This window comes from Erpetoichthys calabaricus, chromosome 8 (genome assembly GCF_900747795.2).
Source record: "Erpetoichthys calabaricus chromosome 8, fErpCal1.3, whole genome shotgun sequence".
NCBI classification, from domain to species: Eukaryota; Metazoa; Chordata; class Cladistia; order Polypteriformes; family Polypteridae; genus Erpetoichthys; species Erpetoichthys calabaricus.
The window spans coordinates 183,114,864-183,136,070 of NC_041401.2; the positions used below are offsets into that span (position 1 = coordinate 183,114,864).

Below are 21,207 nucleotides of genomic sequence, written 5' to 3' on the forward strand. Positions count from 1 at the left end.
CAGCAGATGCCACCAGTAAGCCATCTGCTCGCAGTGTCCAGAAATGGTCTCTCTCTGACTGACTAAAGGAGCTCTCCTATTAACTCACACTGTAAGGAGATTGCTTCTGACCATCGACAGTTTACCACAGTACAAATCTGAGACATGACTTGCTTTGTGGTGTGAATCCACAGCAATTCACTTGGTGACGAGGATGGGATTTGAAATGTGGGTGGGAGGAGTGCAGTGGCAACGCTGCGCAGGAAAAGTGGGGGCTGACAGAGAGAGAAAGAGAGATCAGCTGACATCACTCATTGCTTTTGACCATCAACAGTTTATCACAGTACAAATCTGAGACATGACTTGCTTTGTGGTGTGAATCCAGAAAATCGAACAACTGATATTGAATTGTCTAGATGTTTACACTCCCTGCTAATTTTATGTGAAAATTTAAGCAACCGTCTGCTTTGCAGTATCACTGTTGACTCAGCATGCCAGGAGATGCTCATGAAGAATCATGCAGACAGATGTTGACATAAATAATCAAAAGACCCCCTCCACATTCTGAAATGGTCACATTGCTGTTAACGCACAAAAACCCTCCATACGTCACCCCCATCAGTCTTTGCTCTAAGTCAGGGGTCCTCAATCACAGTCCTGGAGGGCCGCAGTGGCTGAATATTTTTGTTCTAACCTGGTTGCTTAACTCTTTGAGGGCTGAATATGTTTCCAGTTTTCTGAAAAGCACACAAAGCACTGGTTTCACACAGAAATCAATATAAAACGTCCTTTGCTGCATGCCATGGCTGCTGTCGGCGCCCATTTGGCAACTCACGCTGCAGTAGTGGTCGCAGTGTGACGCAGTCTGGTGTGTAGCGCTTGCCATCGTAAGAGGCAGTCGTAATGGGCGTAGGCCCATTAGCTACACAGACATGTGCAGCACCACGATCAGCTGACGCTGGTCCATTCACTTTTGTTTCCGATCTCCAGAATACTTATATCAAAATCAGACAACTCAGAGTCCGACTCCGTGATGTGCTACGCAAAATGTCGTCCACGGAGTATTTTGTTTTGCACAGTCGCTTGGCTCTTTCACCAGATGTCGATGCCATTTGAGGGGTGTTTGCTCTTTGCTACTCACACACGCGCAGGAAATCTCGTTCAAATGAACAAAGCTAACTTTAAAGAGAGTCAAATTAAAACATAACGGCGAATTTTGTCACAGTTTACAGCTGATTGCCGTCCTCCATCCCTGAATTTCGACGAATGTCGACAACCGCCCTGAAAGAGTCAATTAGAAAGCAATTCTTGCCAATAATTTAATTTCATGGCTGAGGTGCTTTAACTCTGCCATGTCAGGTCATTCTCATATCTTAGATTTTCTTACCCATTCTAAGGATATCATCCAAAATGATTTGAAGGCTAAAATGGATGAGTACTTCTCAGTCCTTCACTTTTTCTTCTTCACTTTTTAATTAAACCCAATAGTGCATGATAAATACACACAGAGGTATAAATGGTAATAAGCTAAATGGAGAAATGCTGGTCTCTTTTGACATTTGCATGTTATTGCTAATTAGGAGCAATTAAAAACCGAGAATACAGCTGTTTAAGACTCAAATAAGCAATAAGGGTTCAAAATCTTAACGAGCGAGACAACTAAAGTGTAGCAGAAGTGTTACTTGAGCAATAAGTGCTTCTTATTAAGCAATTGGGTTGGAACAAAAGCCTGCAGCCACTGCGGCCCTCCAGGACTGTGATTGAGGACCACAGCTCTAAGCTCACATACAACGGTTTCTACACTACGATAAAACAGTGGTAAAAAAATCAAAATATTCTCGATTGTAACAGAAATTTGTCATTTTCACCCTCTGATAGAGGTCCACAGAAGGCTACATCCCCAGCAAAGGATCATAAATCAAAAATGACATCACATAATCACCAACCTTGAAACAGTCTAAAACAACACCCCACCTGCTTATGCATGAAATTTGTCATTTTTTACCCTTCTGGGAATGGCTCTTGGAGAGCTAGGTCCACTTATAAAGAATCAAACATCAAAAATATGATCATATTCGTGATCGGCAACCTCAAAATAGCATAAAACGACACTCCACATATCTGTATTCCCGATTCCCAGCTATTCAAAGTTTTCTGAAAAGGAGTAACTTTGACCCTTCATATCCCATTTGGATTTAATGAACCCCTCTTAAGCAAAACTCACCATTGGCTTCTGGTGAGATGGTCCTGGAATTGCCACTCCACTGCTTGTGTTTTCTGCTTTCTTAGTGAGCTGAATGTACACCTTCCCATGATCCTTGGAGACCAGGCAGTGGTAGAGGTCATCGTATTTCACTTCTAAGAAAACATTTTCCTTTTCAGCACAGTCGCCTGGCTTCAGAAAATACACCATTTTAGAGGAAATGAGGACCCAGTAGGTGTCGATGGGCTCCACTGCTATAAAACTGCAAAAGAGAGATAAATAATCAGCGAGAGGCAGCGGGTTTACAAACCTGACAAGAAATTTCCAACAAACTTGGATAAATGTCTCATTAGGGTGCTGCACTTTCTGGCAGACTGAACAGAGTATTTTGGTCCAGGGATCAAAGTGTTATAGTGAGAAGAGAACCAATCCAGTAACCTGTAGATAAGTAAGGTGGGTCTGTGGTGGTGCAGGATTTTAGTGAATAAAAAGTGCACCTCAGGTTTGGTAGGTGTGTGGTAGTGCAATGCTGTGTGGCGTCGGGGTGTTTAATGGGGAAATTTGCTAATCATACATTCATGTGCAAACATCAACAGACCAGCCAGTTTCTTCATTGATGCTCCACGGGTTGTTCAGCAAAGCAATTGCACCCTCAAGCATATCAAAAAAAAAGCCTAAGAAAGACATGGAAAAGGAGAACAAAAAAAAGAGAGAAAGGATCAAAAAGAACGGGATAAAATCAAGGAAGAGACAGGTTTGAGAAAACAACAACAGCAACAATTTATTTCCTATATAGTCAAAAATCACATAAGGTATGGCTCAATGGGTTTTAACTGTCCTATTTTTTTGACAGCCCTCCTTGCTTTCACACCCTAAGAAGACAATAGGAGGAAGATCAGGAGTGTAAGCCCAGTGCAGCAGATTGGGAGGCATGGTGGTCAGGAATTGGCCCCCACAGGGAGTGAAGAGAATGGCCCTCCAGGGGCTGGTCGCTCCTGCTGAGCGTTTAGGGAGTGGCTGAAGGGTTTCAAGGGTCATCTTACAGACACCGAAGGATGGTGGTAGGACAACTGAGCCAGGCTTGGGTATCCCAGTGGGTGAATGATTGAGGTGGTTGGGATACAAGCCGGTTTAACTCTTTTAGGGCGGATGTCGACTTTTGTCGACAGGAGGGGTTGAGGGCGACAAAACTCACTGTCACGTCACAGGCATTCTCTCTGTGCTTGAGGAATGCTAGACTCATTGACTCTGTGTGAGTTGCAAAATGTAAACAAAGGCAAGATGGCATCGACATGTCATAAGGGAGATAAGCGAGTGTAGAAAAGAAAATACTCGACAGACGATGTTTTGCGCATTATCACTGAGTCGGACTCTGATTTTTCAGAATCTGATTTTGTTGACAGTGATCAGGCGATTCGAGCAAGAGAGTGAGAAGCCGGCATCAGCTGATCGTACACCAACTGAAGCCCACCCCAGCTGACTGGCTGCCAGGTGAGCGCATTCGTGCAGCCGATGCACCTACGGCAAGGTTCGCATGGGAGGAATACCCAGGACATTGATCTGTGGGAGCCAAACTGGCTACTGGACTTCACAAGATGGCATGTCTTGCTGTTGGACACTGCTGGACTACTTCAGGCTGCTCTCTCCTGATGCTGCTTTTCAGCTACTGTCAGACGAGACAATTAGGTAGGCAGAGAAATTTTCTTGAATTGCGGGCTGCGCTTGCACCGCATTCTCATTTTTCAAAGTGGAAACCCACAATAAAAGACGAGATGAAAGGTGTTGTGGCATTACAAATAGAGATGGGACAGAACTGGTGATATAACTTCAGGGAGCATTGGTCCAAACGTGCTTTGTCCCCTGGTGGCTTTGGACAGGTTATGTCGTGTGATGTTAGGTACATAATGCTGCAAAGTTTTATTCACTTCTGTGATAAACAGAAGCAAATCCCAAGAGGTGAGCCAGGTTATAACCTCATGTACAGTGCATCCAGAAAGTATTCACAGCGCATCACTTTTTCCACATTTTGTTATGTTACAGCCTTATTCCAAAATGGATTAAATTCATTTTTTTCCACAGAATTCTACACACAACACCCCGTAATGACAACGTGAATAAGGGTTTACTTGAGGTTTTTGCAAATTTATGAAAAATAAAAAAAACTGAGAAATCCCATGTCCATAAGTATTCACAGCCTTTGCTCAATACTTTGTCGATGCACCTTTGGCAGCAATTACAGCCTCCACTCTTGTTGAATATGATGCCACAAGCTTGGCACACCTATCCTTGGCCAGTTTCGCCCATTCCTCTTTGTAGCACCTCTCAAGCTCCATCAGGTTGGATGGGAAGTGTCGGTGCACAGCCATTTTAAGATCTCTCCAGAGATGTTCAATCGGATTCAAGTCTGGGCTCTGGCTGGGCCACTCAAGGATATTCACAGAGTTGTCCTGAAGCCACTCCTTTGATATCTTGGCTGTGTGCTTAGGGTCGTTGTCCTGCTGAAAGATAAACTGTCGCCCCAGTCTGAGGTCAAGAGCGCTCTGGAGCAGGTTTTCATCCAGGATGTCTCTGTACATTGCTGCAGTCATCTTTCCCTTTATCCTGACTAGTCGCCCAGTTCCTGCCGCTGAAAAACATCCCCACAGCATGATGCTGCCACCACCATGCTTCACTGTAGGGATGGTGCCAGGTTTCCTCCAAACGCGACGCCTGGCATTCTCACCAAAGAGTTCAATCTTTGTCTCATCAGACCAGAGAATTTTCTTTCTCATGGTCTGAGAGTCCTTCAGGTGCCTTTTAGCAAACTCCTGGCGGGCTGCCATGTGCCTTTTACTAAGGAGTGGCTTCCGTCTGGCCACTCTACCATACAGGCCTGATTGGTGGATTGCTGCAGAGATGGTTGTCCTTCTGGAAAGTTCTCCTCTCTCCACAGAGGACCGTTGGAGCTCTGACAGAGTGACCATCAGGTTCTTGGTCACCTCCCTGACTAAGGCCCTTCTCCTCCGATCACTCAGTTTAGATGGCCGGCCAGCTCTAGGAAGAGTCCTGGTGGTTTCGAACTTCTTCCACTTACGGATGATGGAGGCCACTGTGCTCACTGGGACCTTCAAAGCAGCAGAAATTTTTCTGTAACCTTCCCCAGATTTGTGCCTCGAGACAATCCTGTCTCGGAGGTCTACAGACAATTCCTTTGACTTCATGCTTGGTTTGTGCTCTGACATGAACTGTCAACTGTGGGACCTTCTATAGACAGGTGTGTGCCTTTCCAAATCATGTCCAATCAACTGAATTTACCACAGGTGGACTCCAATGAGGCTGCAGAAACATCTCAAGAATGATCAGGGGAAACAGGATGCACCTGAGCTCAATTTCGAGCTTCACGGCAAAGGCTGTGAATACTTATGTACATGCGCTTTCTCAATGTTTTTATTTTTAATAAATTTGCAAAAACCTCAAGTAAACCTTTTTCATGTTGTCATTATGGGGTGTTGTGTGCAGAATTCTGAGGAAAAAAATGAATTTAATCCATTTTGGAATAAGGCTATAACATAAGAAAAAGTGATGCGCTGTGAATACTTTCCGGATGCACTGTATAAAGTTCAGCCCCTGCTTGACATTGTGGAACCAACATAGAAACAATTTGATCAGCCTGGCCATGATTTGTCTGTGCATGAATCTATGATAAAATACAAGGGATGCCTTTTTGTCCACAAATATATGCCAGACAAGCCCACAAAGTATGGCATAAAAGATTTTGTACTGGCAGAAGCAAACACTGGTTTCTGTCTGAAAGTAATCACATATACAGCAAAGTATTCCTTTCAAAGAGAGAACTGTCCCTTGACAAGTCAGGTTGTTCTGTAGCTGCTTCAGGGCTATGAACATGTGGGTCATGTTGTGTACATTTGGACAATTTTTATACATGCCCAGAATTGTTCATGGAGCTACAGAGCAGAGGAATTGGAGCTTGTGGCACAGTGAGGGTGAACAGGAGACACAGGCTGAAGATGAAAAGAGGTGACAATACGGTTTTCATGCAGGCGGAAAACTTGGTGGCAGTGGCATGGCACGATGTCAAACGGGTGACCTGTCTCTCTACAGTACACACTGACAATATATGTGAGAAAGTGCAGCAACAGACAATTGAAAAGGAGGCACCAAAGCAACACGTATTGTCAGCAGTGCAATGTGGCAATGACTGAAACTGGCTGCTTTGAGCGAAATCAGACTTGGCAGGACTTTGCTGTGTAACATGTATGTGATATGTATGTGAAATCATAAAGTATGCAGGCTCATACAACATACAAGACAGGAACATTTCTCAAAAGTAAATATTTTTTTTGCTTTGATATGTTAAACAATTGCTTTGTGTACTTTTTAAAAAAAAAGTTCGTTTTTGGAAAAATATTCAGCCCTGGGAGAAAAGAAACAAAAAAAAAAAAAATTAGCCCTAAAAGAGTTAATGGATGACCACGCATGCTGGTGTCTCAGCCTTTTTGAAGAGACGTGATGGGTGAGTGAGGAGTAGACGGGACAGAAAGGCAAGGAGGCTCACTGAAGTAACAAGAAACCCAATGTTATCTCAGAGGTTTTATATTTAGTTTTAGCTGTGATTTAGATTTATTTATTTATTGATAGTAGGGAGCAGGTTGAGGAGACCCTGGAGAGGTGGAGATATGCTCTGGAGAGGAAAGGAATGAAGGTCACTAGGAACACCAACACTGAATACATGTGTGTGAATGACAGGGAGGTCAGTGGAATGGTGAGGATGCAGGGAGTAGAGTTGGCGAAGGTGGATGAGTTCAAATACTTGGGATCAACAGTACAGAGTAACGGGGATTGTGGAAGAGAAGTGAAGAAGATAGTGCAGGCAGGGTGGAATGGGTGGAGAAGAGTGTCAGGAGTGATTTGTGACAGACGGGTATCAACAAGAGTGAAAGGGAAGGTCTACAGGACGGTAGTGAGACCAGCTATGTTATATGGGTTGGAGACGGTGGCACTGGAGACAGAGCTGGAGGCGTCAGAGTTAAAGAAGCTAAGATTTGCACTGGGTGTGACGAGGATGGACAGGATTAGAAATGAGGACATTAGAGGGTCAGCTCAAGTTGGATGGTTGGGAGACAAAGTCAGAGAGGCGAGATTGCGTTGGTTTGGACAAGTGCAGAGGAGAGATGCTGGGTATATTGGGAGAAGGATGCTAAGGATAGAGCTGTCAGGTAAGAGGAGAAGAGGAAGGCCTAAGAGAAGGTTTATGGATGTGGTGAGAGAGGACATGCAGGTGATGGGTGTGACAGAGCAAGATGCAGAGGACAGGAAGATATGGAAGAAGATGATCCGCTGCAGCAACCCCTAACAGGAACAGCTGAAAGAAGAAGAAGATTGATTGATGACTGATTTTATCTGTCAATGACTGTTTTTTGTGGATTACTTATTTATTCATTGACTTGCACTGCACATTATTTATTTGGACACCGTTTAAAAAACAGCACTAAGCTCTTCTGAAGCACCAACCTTGGTTGACTGAGTCTTCACTGTACTAGTCCATCTTAGGTTTCATGACTACTGATGACTTGGGTTCAAGAAAATGCCAAGACTACAGGCAACCCAGGCATCAGACCTGTTAACATTAACAGGGTGAATAAAGACATGGAGATACAATTTTTTCTATCTCTTGGCATGAGTGCAAAGTATGGGATCATAACGCAAGTTTCAGAACAAGTGATGGAAATCCGGAGCAGTCATGTGCCCCAAGCCACAAGGATACAATCAGAAGCAAACCAGGGGTACCATAAAATGTCAGCTGTCTGCCCTTGAGTCCATTTAAAAGGAACTTCAAAAAGTCTTGCCAAGATGAAATCTCTACACCGTAATACACACAAAGCTGCTCAATTGCTAACTGAAAGGAACATTTAAGCATTTCATCAAACTGATAAATGATGCCAAATGACAAAGCCTCATTCATACAGCATAAATGGAAACATTTACCCAACTGGGGAACCTGAAATGTGCAGCGTTCTTCAGCCTGAAAAAGTTCCCATTTCCTTCACTGTATTTTACTTACTTCTGACAGAGAGATCAAACTTGCCATTAGGAAAAAATGATGAAGCACGTCTGGCTCTGGGAGCATCAACACTGTTCTTTCCATAGGCTGCCACGTGAGACATAGACACAGGCACACGCTGCCGGAAGAAAGGCACACACATACACAAGTGGCCGTACATACACATCCACAAAAGGCCTACTTTTTTTGCTGAATGAAGCACAGAAGCTAGAAGAGTAATTGCCTGGTTAACACTTTAGGGGTGAAAGGTCAGATGGGAAGCAGGGGGTCTGCTTATGTGGATTAATTAGCCTGGGAGGTGATAAATGAGTTTTCTCAGCACACAGGGCATCTGGGAGTGTGCAGGGAAGCCAAACAACGTGCTAATGACAGATGACTCTAATCACATGCTTGTTTTACAGTTTCTGCTTTAATATGCAGCACACCACTCAACTTTTCTATTAGCGTGCCTACAGGCACAGTGCCTGAGCAATGACTTCATCTAACTTTTCTTAATGATCACAACAGGGTAGAACTCTGGCTCTAATGAAAAACAAAAATAAACCAGCATCTGTCTTGACCTTAGAAAGTATGCAGAAGCAATAGCGGGGGCACAAGTGAAACGCACACATTTGATGACCCAAAAGCAGCTGAAAAACCATCTTGGAGCTAAAATTGTGACCTTCTGGTTAATGTACCATTCTTTCTGCTGAGACCTTTTACAGGCTCCAATGGTTTTAGTTTTAGCACCAAAATAAACACTCCCTCCATCTTATCCTAAAGATCTACATCTGCACAAAGCCAGTTTTGCTTGTTTTATCACTGGATATGATTATCTGGTTCTAAAGAAAAAAAATTAATTAAAAATTACTGCAGGCATTCTTAGTAATGAGAGCTGTAAACTGTAAATCACAAGGCTGTTGGTTCAAGCTGTGAACCGTAGTGAGCCACTTAACCCTACCACTTTAACTTCAGGAATGTGCAAAAGGGAGTTCAGATAAAACTTGAAATAAACGAATGAAAGTAAAAATAACTAATCATTACCAGGAAGGCCAGACTTCAGTAGAACATTAAACGCTTTCGACAAGAACGGGCCATTCTGATCACAGAATATTTATGTTTTTATCACATAATTTCTCTAAAATGACATCAAATTGAGATTTAAAGGTTCCTGAAGTCCTACTGTCTACCATGCTACTTGATAATGCATTCAATGTGTGTTCTCAGAGAGAAGAAAACATTTTTTTAATGTTTTTGTAAAAATGTAGACTTAATGAGTTTCTGAGTCCACATTTTCTTGCTGGAGAACTCATTTTAAGATAACAGCTTGGATCCACTGTACTAATTCCCGTCATGATTTTAAACACTTCAATCATACATTTCCCAAACTCCATCCTGGAAACCCCATGTGGCTAGACGTTTATGTTCCAAAAAGTCTGTTTTAAATTGGACTCCTAGTCTGATTAAGCAAGCTGTTATTTGCCAGTTCCTCTGTTAAGGAGACAATGTAAAAATTTCTAAACTAAGTTAGAGTGTACCAAGCATTTATGTCTTACATGGGGATAATTTACTGTTTTACTAACTTGTTTTTTTAGGTTTTTCATCAGCATTATGATTTTCACTGTACTCTTCCAGGTGCTGCGGTTATTCCATTTTATATATATATATATATATATATATATATATATATATATATATATTGTGGCTGACAGCCGGGTCCCATGCCCGGCAGGGACGCCCCTGCTGCATCTATTCTGGGGGAGCAACCATGGGCAGCTCAATACTTCCCCCGGGACGCCTCCCTGGCGGACGGTGATCCCCCAACCTGTCGCATGGCTCCATGGGAGATGGAGTCCTCCACAGCCTGGTTGGGGGCTTGGATGGCCACTAGGGGGAGCTGCATGGAGTCAGCGGCCCGGCTGGACAAATCTTCAGCCCCACCCGGAAGTGCAATTAGGTCCAGGTGGTCAAGCACCTGGAACGCTTCCGGGTGGGCTATAAAAGGGGCCAGCCACCACTACTTAGGAGGACTAAGCTTCAGGAGGAGTGGTGGTAGAGGAGAAAGGTTTGTTGCTGTGTTGGAATTGTGCTTTGGGACTGTGTATTTTGCCTGTGGGTCACGAGGAAGACGTGCGCCCACAGGTGAAGAAAAATAAAGTCTTTGTGATTTTGTACGTGCCTCTGTGTCCATCTGTGTCAGGTCAGGCGCCTATATAGCGCCTTCTGTTACAATATATATAATATTATATATATAATGTTATATATACATATACATATATATACATATACACATACACAAACATACACACACACTGACCACTTATTAATGCAAATATCCAATCAGCCAATTACATGGAAGCAACTGAATGCATTTCAGCATGTAAACATTGTCAAGATGACCTGCTGATGTTCAAACCGAACACCAGAATGGGGAAGAACGGTAACTTAAGTGATTTTGAACGTGGCATAGTTGTTGGTGCCAGACGAGCTGGTCTCAGTATTCCAGAAACTGCTCATCTACTGTGGTTTTCAAGCACAAACATCTCTATGGCTTATAGAGTATGGTCCAAAAATGGGAAAATATCCAGTGAGCGGCAGTTGTCTGGGTGAAAATGCCTTGTTGATGTCAGAGGAGAATGGCCGGACTGGTTTTAGCTGATAGAAAGGTAACAGTAATTCAAATAACCATTTGTTACAACAGAGGTATGGAGAAGAGCATCTCTGAACACAAAACACGTCAAACCTTGAAGCAGATGGGCTACAGCAGCAGGAGACCGCAATGGGTGACACTCCCGTCACCTAAGAACAGGCAACTGAGGCTGCAACTCACACAGGCTCACCAAAATCAGACAATAGAAGATTGTAAAAACATTGCCTAGTCTGATGAGTCTCTATTTCTGCCGCAATATTCGGATAGTAGAGTCAGAATTTGGTGTCCTGCCTTGTATCAACAGTTCAGGCTGCTGGTGGTGTAATGATGTAGGGGATATATTCTAAGCACAGTTTGGGCCCCTTAGTATCAACTGAGCATCGTTTAAATGCCACAGCCTACCTGAGTCTTCTTGCTGATCATGTCATTCCCTTTATCACCGCAGTGTGCCCATCTTCTGATGGCGACTTCCAGCAGAATAACTCGCCATGTCACAAAGCTCAAATCATCTCAAACATGACAATGAGTTCCCTGTACCCAAATTGCCTCCACAGTTACCTGATCTCAATCCAACAGAGCACCTTTGGGATGTGGTGGAACAGGAGTTTCGCATCATGAATGTGCAGCCGAAAAATCTGCAACAACTGTGTGATGCTGTCATGACAATATGGACCAAATTGCCTGAGGAATGTTTCCAGGACCTTACTGAATCAATGCCACGAAGAAATGTGGCACTTCTGAAGGCAAAAGGTGTACCTAATAAAGTAGCCTGTGAGAGTATGTGTGTGTGTATATATATATATATAGTGGAGCAATACCTTCCCCAGGCCACGAGAGGGCAGCCACCCTGGTCTGCGTGGGGGCCACGGGAGTAGAGCTTGGAAGCTCAACATGGTTGGGGCCTGTAGTCACCACGAGGGGGCGCCCGGATACTTGTAGAGCCCTGGAAGGCAGCGCTTGGACCAGGGATGGTGAACGCCCGGAGTGCTTCCGGGTGCAAGGGTAGCACTTCCGTCACACTGGGGAGTGCTGCCGGACGTTCGTCATTAAGCACCTGGAGCACATCCGGGGAAGATATAAAAGAGGCCGCCTCACTACTATTCCAGGAGCCAGAGTCACGTGGAAGTGGACAGAGCTTGCCTGGGAGGAGTTGCAGGCAATGGGGAGAAGAAGGAAGTTTACAGGACTGTGTTGGTGATTACTGCACTGGGGCGTGGGTTTGTAAATAGGGGTTGCAATTAAAACGAGTGTGTTTTACAACATTCTGTGTCTGCCTGTGTGTGTCAGGTTCGAGCTTTCCACAATATATATATATATATATATATTTATATATATATATATATACAATACATACTGACTTTCACCGCACCAAAGAGCCTCTGTGTCTGGGCACTATTGAGGGAATGGATGTATAGCTGGTTCACTCCTACAAGTACTTTGGCGGTCCACATTAACGACAGTACAGAGAAAGAGCAGAACAGACTCTTACTCCTTAGGAGTGTGCACTCCTTTAATGTGGGAAGTGACATCCATCACTTCTTCTACAACTCTGTGATGGCCAGTGTAGTGTGCTGGGCTGGTAACATCACTTGAACAGAGGCCCACCAAATCAAAGGGCAGGCTCAGTTATGGGATGTATTCTTGATGCCCTGGAGGTAGTAGTGGAGGACAGAATTGAAACAAAAATGAAAACCTTTATGAATAATGCTACACATCCTCTCTCTGACACACTAAGCACTTTCAGCCAACAAATTATTCAGCAGAAGAGTGTCAAGAAACACTACTGCCAAGTCAGAGGTTTTCTTTCTTTGTAGTTTTCTTGCTTTTTAGTCATTATTGTGTGTTTTCAGAAAATAGTGTGTGTATCTTTATCTATCTATTACCTATGTATGTATGCATTTAAAGAGTTTCTGTATAAAGCCAACTGTCCCCCTGGGGACAAATAAAGTTCTATCTACCTGTTTACTAATAAGCACATCAGTGGGTCTGACACTGAAGAAGATGCAATGTTTCAGAATTCAGTGTCATTTGCCAGGGTGTTTGCTCTTCTAGTTGACAGGATATAATTAAGGGTGCAAACTACACAGAAAAACACAAATTAATAGGAAAGAAGAGGTAAGCATTTATAGCTAAAATAAAAATGTAATTGTCTTATAAATATACAAATCACACTTTTGTGATTGTCTGAGTGCAGAAAATGAGACAAAAAAAGACCAGCTAATTAAATAAGATCAATCTGAGGTAAAATGACTCACTGATTGTAAAACTGGTTGAGACAGAAACACTGGAGCCAACTGGGGTCCCAAGGAATGAGTTTAAGAAACAATGGACTATCCCATTCCAGATGGTCCCTGCTTTGAACCTGCTGCCCACTCAAAGCACCCAGATTTTGGTAAAGACGGTGCAGGCAGCTGACAGAAAGGCCTGCCACCGTACTGACTTGTAGAAAAGGTTCTGTTCTGCAGATTCACATAACTTGGAATGTATTAAATCCGCTTGTGATTTAAAAATCACTTAGGGCTAAAACCATTATCTTAAGAAATATGGGAAAGTGTTTTCATTTGCCTTTTATTTGTTTTAATTTATACCTCAGAAATTAAACAAAGCAGGGGGTGGAAACATGGATGTGTGCTCAGTTGGAGATACTAAAAAGCTTTTTACTTCTAAATTGGAACTTACATTCTTAACAATCCTGCTGTGATTTAAAATTCAAAAACACAAGAGGAGAGGGAAGCAAAAATGTTATTAGAAGTCTGTTCTAGGTTCAGCCCAGGTTCAATTAGCTTCTGAGCAAGACAGACTTGCTCCTCACAGCAGACTCATGCTCTTTCAGCATTCCTGGAACATTACTTTTAAAACAAACCTAAAGATGCATTCTTCTGCCTTGGCTAATAATTGGAAACAGATGAGGCAACACACAAAACTGTGCCAGTAAGAATGAGTGCAAGAGGTTAGAACCCATTTGAATCCATGCGGGCAGGCAGACCAACAGAATCAGTGCTCACAAAGATGGACAGAAAGAGTGGCGACTTGTATTTTGGAAGGATAATCTTACGTACAACTCAGACTGGATGTTGTCCGTGAGCCGAAAAAGCTGCTCTTGGCCTTCAGCCTGAATGGTGTTGAATCGTGGCAGGAGCCCCTGGGGTCCTTTACAGCATCGTGGCTTTCTAACACGCTGGATGTTAAGCCTGTATAAACAAAAAGTAAATAAATAAATACATAAATAAAAAATATAAACTGAAAATTAATCATTAGATTTAACCTGGGTTTTCAATAATGTTAGGGTTATTACAGAAGTCAACAGAAGCCTCCAGGTAAGTTTTCTTTACAGGTTGTCCCAAAAAAAGGCAAAAAGGCTCTGCTGCATAATAAAACAAATTAAAATAACATCGCCAAAAAAAAAAAAAAAGAAAAAATCTAAACTAGTAATTCTGTCAAACGTGATGCTGCTCATCAGATGCTCAGGCTCTTAGAACCCAGAATTGAATTATACAGGTTATATTGAGAATATGTTAGTATGCATGAATTGCTTGGATGGACTCTGACCATGAGCCATCTCAGTTTGCAGATTTTCACTGCGGTAACCTCCGGTGGCCAGCCATGAACCTGCAACATCTAGATTACAATGGGCCTCAGGAGAAGTTTCTTTATAGCTTTAGCTAGAGGAGGACTCTTGGTCCTGGCCAAGGAGATATTGCTTCTGAACACTGCGAGTGAATCGCTTCCTGATGACGTCAGCTGAGCTCTCTACGTACTTAACTCCCACCACCCTGGGCAGCACCACACCAAAATGTATTTCACTTCTTGATGATTATCTTGGACTACAAACACCAAAGCGGTCATTAAAAAGGCACATCAGTGACCTCACGTCCTGAGACTGCTTAGGAAGAATAACCCTGGGTCAAAAGCTGCTAGTGTACTTTAACCGCTCCTCCACAGAGTGTGTGCTGACATACTGCATCACAGTGTGGTATTGAAGCTCCACTGCAGCAGACAGCAGGGGACTTCAGTATGTCATCAATGCAGTTCAGAAGACTGTTGGCTGCTCCCTACAAAACTCGATATACTTCCCAAAAAATACCTTGAAGGACCCCTCACATATCCGGGCTTTCATGTGATAGACCTGTTGCCCTCTGGTAGGCCATATAGATCCATCAAATTAAGGATGAACAGACTTGGGGACAGTTTCATAACTACATTGAATCTCAACCTGTACAGAGCATCTCTCTGTGTGTCTACGTCCATGTCCCCATCTCTCTTTCCAACCCAGAAACCCCCCCACCCCTAAAAACACTGTATTACTTTTATAGTTACTGTGTAAATGATTGTTTCTTGTTTCGTCTGAAGTGGTAGTTGCACTGTAATTTTGTTATACATGGTATAATGGCAATAAAGGCTTCATCATGATCAATAAGAGCTTGTGGTGCTTCACAATGGTGCCTTATCTGTAAGACAGGGTTAACGCACGGCACAACCGTACTGGTTTTTAATTTGAGAACACTACCATTAACACAAGTAGATTTCTCTATGAGTAACCCAGTTATCTGGCCGTGTAAACCCTTAACCGGGTTACAGTTAAGGATTTTGTAGTCTATGCATGTTTGTTGCACTCTGCCTTCACATGTGTTAGGATCGCACACGCTTTCAGAAGCTGCAAGTAGAAGGGTCCACAAGATGAATTTCCTGAGCCATGTGCTTTGTTGATTGCATTACTTATTTTCCTGGTTGAAATAATCTGTCTTAGTATTTCAGAAATTGCTACATTTATGTTAATGTGATCAGAACATGGAGTAAGAGAGCTATGCTGGAGGTAACATGCATTACGTAGTCCGACTGATTTTTAAAGTAAACAATAATCTAATACAACACTTATCTCTCTATTACAAAAGAATATCCCACGATACGAGACTATTGCCAACAGATTTTTTCAAGTCCCGCCCTCCTCTCCATCATTTTCAACCACGCCAACGGTCCTCTCACCTCTCATTCGTGTGAATGTTTTTGTCAGACACAGTTCCTACGCTCTCAGCTCTTATAAATGTTTACGTTTTCCTCACCTTAAGTTCCCAATAAAAGAAGACTTATTATGTCCAAATCTTATTGAAGAATTTCATCCCAAAGGGTTATCAACAGAAGAAATGAGTACACGAGCAATCCTAGCACCGAGAAACGATGAAGTCAAACGAATTAACGCAAAAATTGTCAAGCGGTTACACAGCAAACTGGTTAAATGCGTATCAAATAGACTATGCCGAAACAGTTGGTGGTGATGGTGCAGAAGGTGAAAACATCAGCTTACAATATCCCATAGAATGTCTACAACCATTAACACCATCCAGTCTACCACTGGCCGAATTACTGTTGAAAGAAGGATTTATCGTAATGTTATTTGCATAATTTGTGTCTGAGTGATGGGCTATGCAATAGGACAAGATTAGTTGTACTCAAAATTGGTTGAACAATTCTGACGTGTAAAATTTTAACAGGCGACAAGAAAGGTAATGTAGTACATCTTCAGATGATAACCTTAGACACCAAAGGAGATCTTGATATGCCATTGATATTAAAACGTTTACAGTCTCCAGTCACAAACATTCAAAAAAAGTCAGTTTATTTATTAGAGAGAAAGAAACGATATTCACTCACGGGCAGTTATATGTTGTGTTGTCACCATGTAAGTCCAAACATGGAATCAAAATTCAATGCGATATTGATGAAAAGTTAATTAAAAAAATTGCTTTTACTGAAGTTTTACAGTAAAAGTGTAAGTTTCAAAAGTATTTGCGTGTTAATTTCAAAGCCAAACAGAATGAAAACGTATAACGCAACAAATACCTCTAATGCAACATGAAACATAATTTTCTTTCAATTTATTACGTTTTATTATTTTTTACTATGGTTTATTACTAGCTGTAATGTAAAATAGTTAGTTCTATTATGCATATGTAACAATTCTTATGAAAATGACAATGTTTAAATTGTACATACGCGAGCGGCAGAGCCATGAAGTGGCTAGCACGTAGCGCCGCCCGGGGGTTGAGGCAGAGCCCCCTAGTCTTACTGAATTAAAAATACCTGTGTCATTATTATTGCAGCAGCCCTGGATGTAAGTCAAGAAGTAGATCTCACATACCGGTATGCTGTTTCTTTGAAGGGTTCGATTGCATATCAAAGAAGAAAGCAGTGTACTGCATGCAATTCAGTAACAGAAACTTATAAAGTGTCAGTTTAGTTTGAATCCAGATATTTACTACAGATAGGTGATCAGGTGACATAGCAGCCAGTATTTATACCACAAATCATCAACGGCTCAGGTCAAGGATGGATGTTATTTACTTCACAGCACATAAAGGACTGAAGGAATTAATAAACCACAAGAAAATGATGACAGGCTTAATATCCTTCTATATCCCAAACACATCAAGGTTGGATTAATTGGTAACTACATCATTTTCTCCCATGACCAAGTGTACGTGTGCCCTGGTATGGAGTGGTATACCTTCCTGTTATAGTGGTGTCTAAAGATGGAAGAAATTAATTAACCTTTTTTAGATTTCTGGTGGGGAGATCAAATATTTTATTTTCATTTTACACTTTTTAAGAATCCAAGGAATATCTCAACAGCATATAGCAGAAGAAATGCTTTCTACTTCGCCTCCACTGAACAACTGAATAAAGAGGCAGTTCCTCAGAAAGGCCAAATTTGGTAGTCACTCCTCCTACCAATGACCTCTTTTCTGGCTACCATTGTGGTGCTGAACTCCAGAGCTGAGGAATTTCTACATCTGTCTTAAATCTTTCCTGTGGTCATTATATTAGCTGATGGTTTCCAGTCAATTCACAAAGACGGCACTGTGCTGAGTCTCTCTTTCCGTTTTTCTCTTTCTGCAACAGGGCAGTGTGCCAACAGCTGTTACTGTTCATCCAGCCATGGCTAAGCTGAGTGCCATCATCTTATAGCGTGACTCGTAGAGTCGGCAGGGCTGGCAAGATGCAGTATCAGGTCCCCATGGACCAAATAGGCCAGAATGTGGCAGTTCTGACCTTTAGCATTGAAGGAATACCAAAAGTGAAAGGCTTCTACTTGCTCGCACAGAATTGATATTGACAAAAACCGGTCAGTTTCAGGTATCTAAAACTGTCAAACTAACCTTGAGTTCATATTCTTAGAGGCTAGAACTTTGGCAACTCATCCTGCACATAATAAACCAAATATGTACTGAATGCCATCATTAAGGGTAAAAGAAGAACATGTTCTAGTGTCAGTTAAAGAGGAAAACTGCTTCCAAATAGCAGCACTAGTATTTGGGAGTTCAGGCACTCACAATGCCAACAGTTGTAAACAGGAAAACAAAATACAAAATAGGAACAAGAGAAGGGATGTACTTGCACAGACTTTGCAGAGAAATATTGTGGAAACTGACTTAAATCTTTGCATTTGGTGAAATATCTTCATTCTGAATAAAAGACACTTGGCTATATATTGCAAATACATAACAGGAAATAATATGACTAGATACAGTCATATGAAAAAGTATGGGAACCCTGAAAAGTTTACCATTGGCTGAGCTTTCAAAGTAGCAACTTCTTTATAATATATGACATGCCTTATGGATACAGTAGAGAGAGAGAGATACTTTATTAATCCCAAGGGGAAATTCACATACGCCAGAAGCAGCATACTGATAATAAACAATATTAAAGAGTGATAAAAAAAAAAAATGTAGGTATAACAGACAACAATTTTGTATAATGTTAACGTTTACCCGTCCGAGTGGAATTGAAGAGTCGCATATTGTGGGGGAGGAACGATCTCCTCAGTCTGTCAGTGGAGCAGGACAGTGACAGCAGTCCTGTCGCTGAAGCTGCTCCTCTGTCTGGAGATGATCCTGTTTAGTGGATGCAGTGGATTCTCCATGATTGACAGGAGCCTGCTCAGCGCCCGTTACTCTGCCACAGAGGTCACAACTGTCCGGCTCCGTGCCTACAATATAGCCTGCCTTCCTCACCAGTTTGTCCAGGCATGAGGCATCCCTCTTCTTTATGCTGCCTCCCCAGCACACCACCGCGTAGAAGAGGGTGCTCGCCACAACCGTCTGATAGAACATTTGCAGCATCTTATTGCAGATGTTGAAGGATTCCAGCCTTCTAAGGAAGTATAGTCGGCTCTGTCCTTTCTTACACAGAGCATCAGTATTGGCAGTCCAGTCCAATTTATCATCCAGCTGCACTCCCAGGTATTTATAGGTTTGCACCCTCTGCACACAGTCACCTCTGATGATCACGGGGTCCATGAGGGGCCTGGTCCTCCTAAAATCCACCACCAGTTCCTTGGTATTGCTGGTGTTCAGTTGTAGATGGTTTGAGTCACACCATTTAATGAAGTCCTTGATTAGGTTCCCATACTCCTCCTCCTGATGCAGCTAATGATAGCAGTGTCGTCAGCTAACTTTTTCACGTGGCAGGACTCCGAGTTGTATTGGAAGTCCGATGTATATAGGCTGAACAGGACCAGAGAAAGTACAGTTCCCTGCAGCGCTCCTGTGTTGCTGACCACAATGTCAGACCTGCAGTTCCCAAGACACATATACTGAGTTCTGTCTGTAAGATAGTCCACGATCCATGCCACCAGGTATGAATCTACTCCAATCTCTGTCAGCTTGTTCCAAAGAAGCAGAGGTTGGATGGTGTTGAAGGCGCTAGAGAAGTCCAGAAACATAATTCTTACAGCACCACTGCCTCTGTCCAAGTGGGAGACGGATCGGTATTGCATATAGATGATGGCATCTTCTGCTCCCACCTTCTCCTGGTATGCAAACTGCAGAGGGTCGAGGCCGTGGTGGACCTGTGGCCTCAGGTGGTGAAGCAGCAGCCGCTCCATGGTCTTCATCACATGTGACGTCAGAGCGACAGGCCGGAAGTCATTCAGCTCACTAAGACGTGATATCTTTGGGACTGGTGATGCAAGAATGCAGTAGTATTTCAGCAGTGACATTAAGTTTATTGGATTAACAGAAAATATGCAATATGCAGCATAACAAAATTAGACAGGTGCATAAATTTGGGCACCCCAAGAGAGATATGACATCAATACTTAGTTGAGCCTCCTTCTGTAAATATAACAGCCTCTAGACGCTGTCCTCCTATAGCCTTTGATGAGTATCTGGATTCTGGATGGAGGTATTTCTGACCATTCTTCCATACAAAATCTCTCCAGTTCAGTTCAATTTGATGGCTGCCGAGCATGAACAGCCAGCTTCAAATTATCCCATAGATTTTCGATGATATTCAAGTCAGGGGACTGTGACGGCCATTCCAGAACATTGTACCTCTCCCACTGCATGAATGCCTTTGTAGATTTCGAACTGTGTTTTGGGTCATTGTCTTGTTGGAATATCCAACCCCTGCGTAACCTCAACTTTGTAACTGATGCTTGAACATTATCCTGAAGAATTTGTTGATACTGGGTTGAACTCCCTGAACTAGCCATATAGCCCCACAGCACAATGGAACCTCCACCAAATTTGACAGTAGGTACCAGGTGTTTTTCTGGGAATGCAGTGTTCTTCTTCCACCATGCAAAGCGCTTTCTATTATGACCAAATAGCTCAATTTTTGTCTCATCAGTCCAAAGCACTTTGTTCCAAAATGAATCTGGCTTGTCTAAATGAGCACTGGCATACAACAAGCAACTCTGTTTGTGGCGTGAGTGCAGAAAGGGCTTCTTTCACATCACCCTGCCATACAGATGTTCTTTGTGCAAATTGCGCTGAATTGTAGAACTATGTACAGATACGCCATCTGCAACGAGATGTTCTTGCAGGTCTTTGGAGGTGATCTGTTGGTTGTCTGTAACCATTCTCACAATCCTGCCCATATGCCACTCCTGTATTTGTCTTGGCCTGCCAGACCTGCTGGGTTTAACAGCAACTGTGCCTGTGGCCTTCCATTTCCCGATTCCATTCCTTACAGTTGAAACTGACAGTTTAAACCTCTGAGATAGCTTTTTGTAGCCTTCCCCTAAACCAGGAGACTGAACAATCTTTGTTTTCAGATCTTTGGAGAGTTGCTTTGAGGATCCCATGCTGTCACTCTTCAGAGGAGAGTCGAAGGGAAGGAAGCACAACTTGCAATTGACCACCTAAAATACCTTTATATTTCAGGATTGGACACACCTGTCTATGAAGGCTTAACGAGCTCATACAACAAATTTGGTGTTGCAGGTAATCAGCATTGAACAGTGACAGGCATTCAAATCAGCAAAATGACAAGGGGACCCACATTTGTGCACAGCCAGTTTTTCACATTTGATTTAATTTCATACAAGTAAAT

General features: G+C 42.6%; 2 protein-coding genes across 3 annotated transcripts in view; one reads left to right on the top strand and one right to left on the bottom strand.

Annotated features, from left to right (window-relative positions):
- Positions 1-21,207, top strand: part of c8h2orf76 (chromosome 8 C2orf76 homolog) — a 331,828-nt gene that overhangs the window by 85,358 nt on the left and 225,263 nt on the right. The gene's annotated exons all lie outside the window — the stretch shown is intronic.
- vps13d (vacuolar protein sorting 13 homolog D) overlaps positions 1-21,207 on the bottom strand; it is a 187,744-nt gene that overhangs the window by 2,938 nt on the left and 163,599 nt on the right. For both annotated transcript variants that reach the window (XM_028807954.2, XM_028807955.2), the window contains 2 exons: positions 13,932-14,063; positions 2,204-2,444 (listed from right to left, as the gene is read on the bottom strand). In XM_028807954.2, the coding sequence (XP_028663787.2) occupies positions 2,204-2,444; positions 13,932-14,063 (373 nt within the window). The remainder of the gene's footprint in view (positions 1-2,203; positions 2,445-13,931; positions 14,064-21,207) is intronic.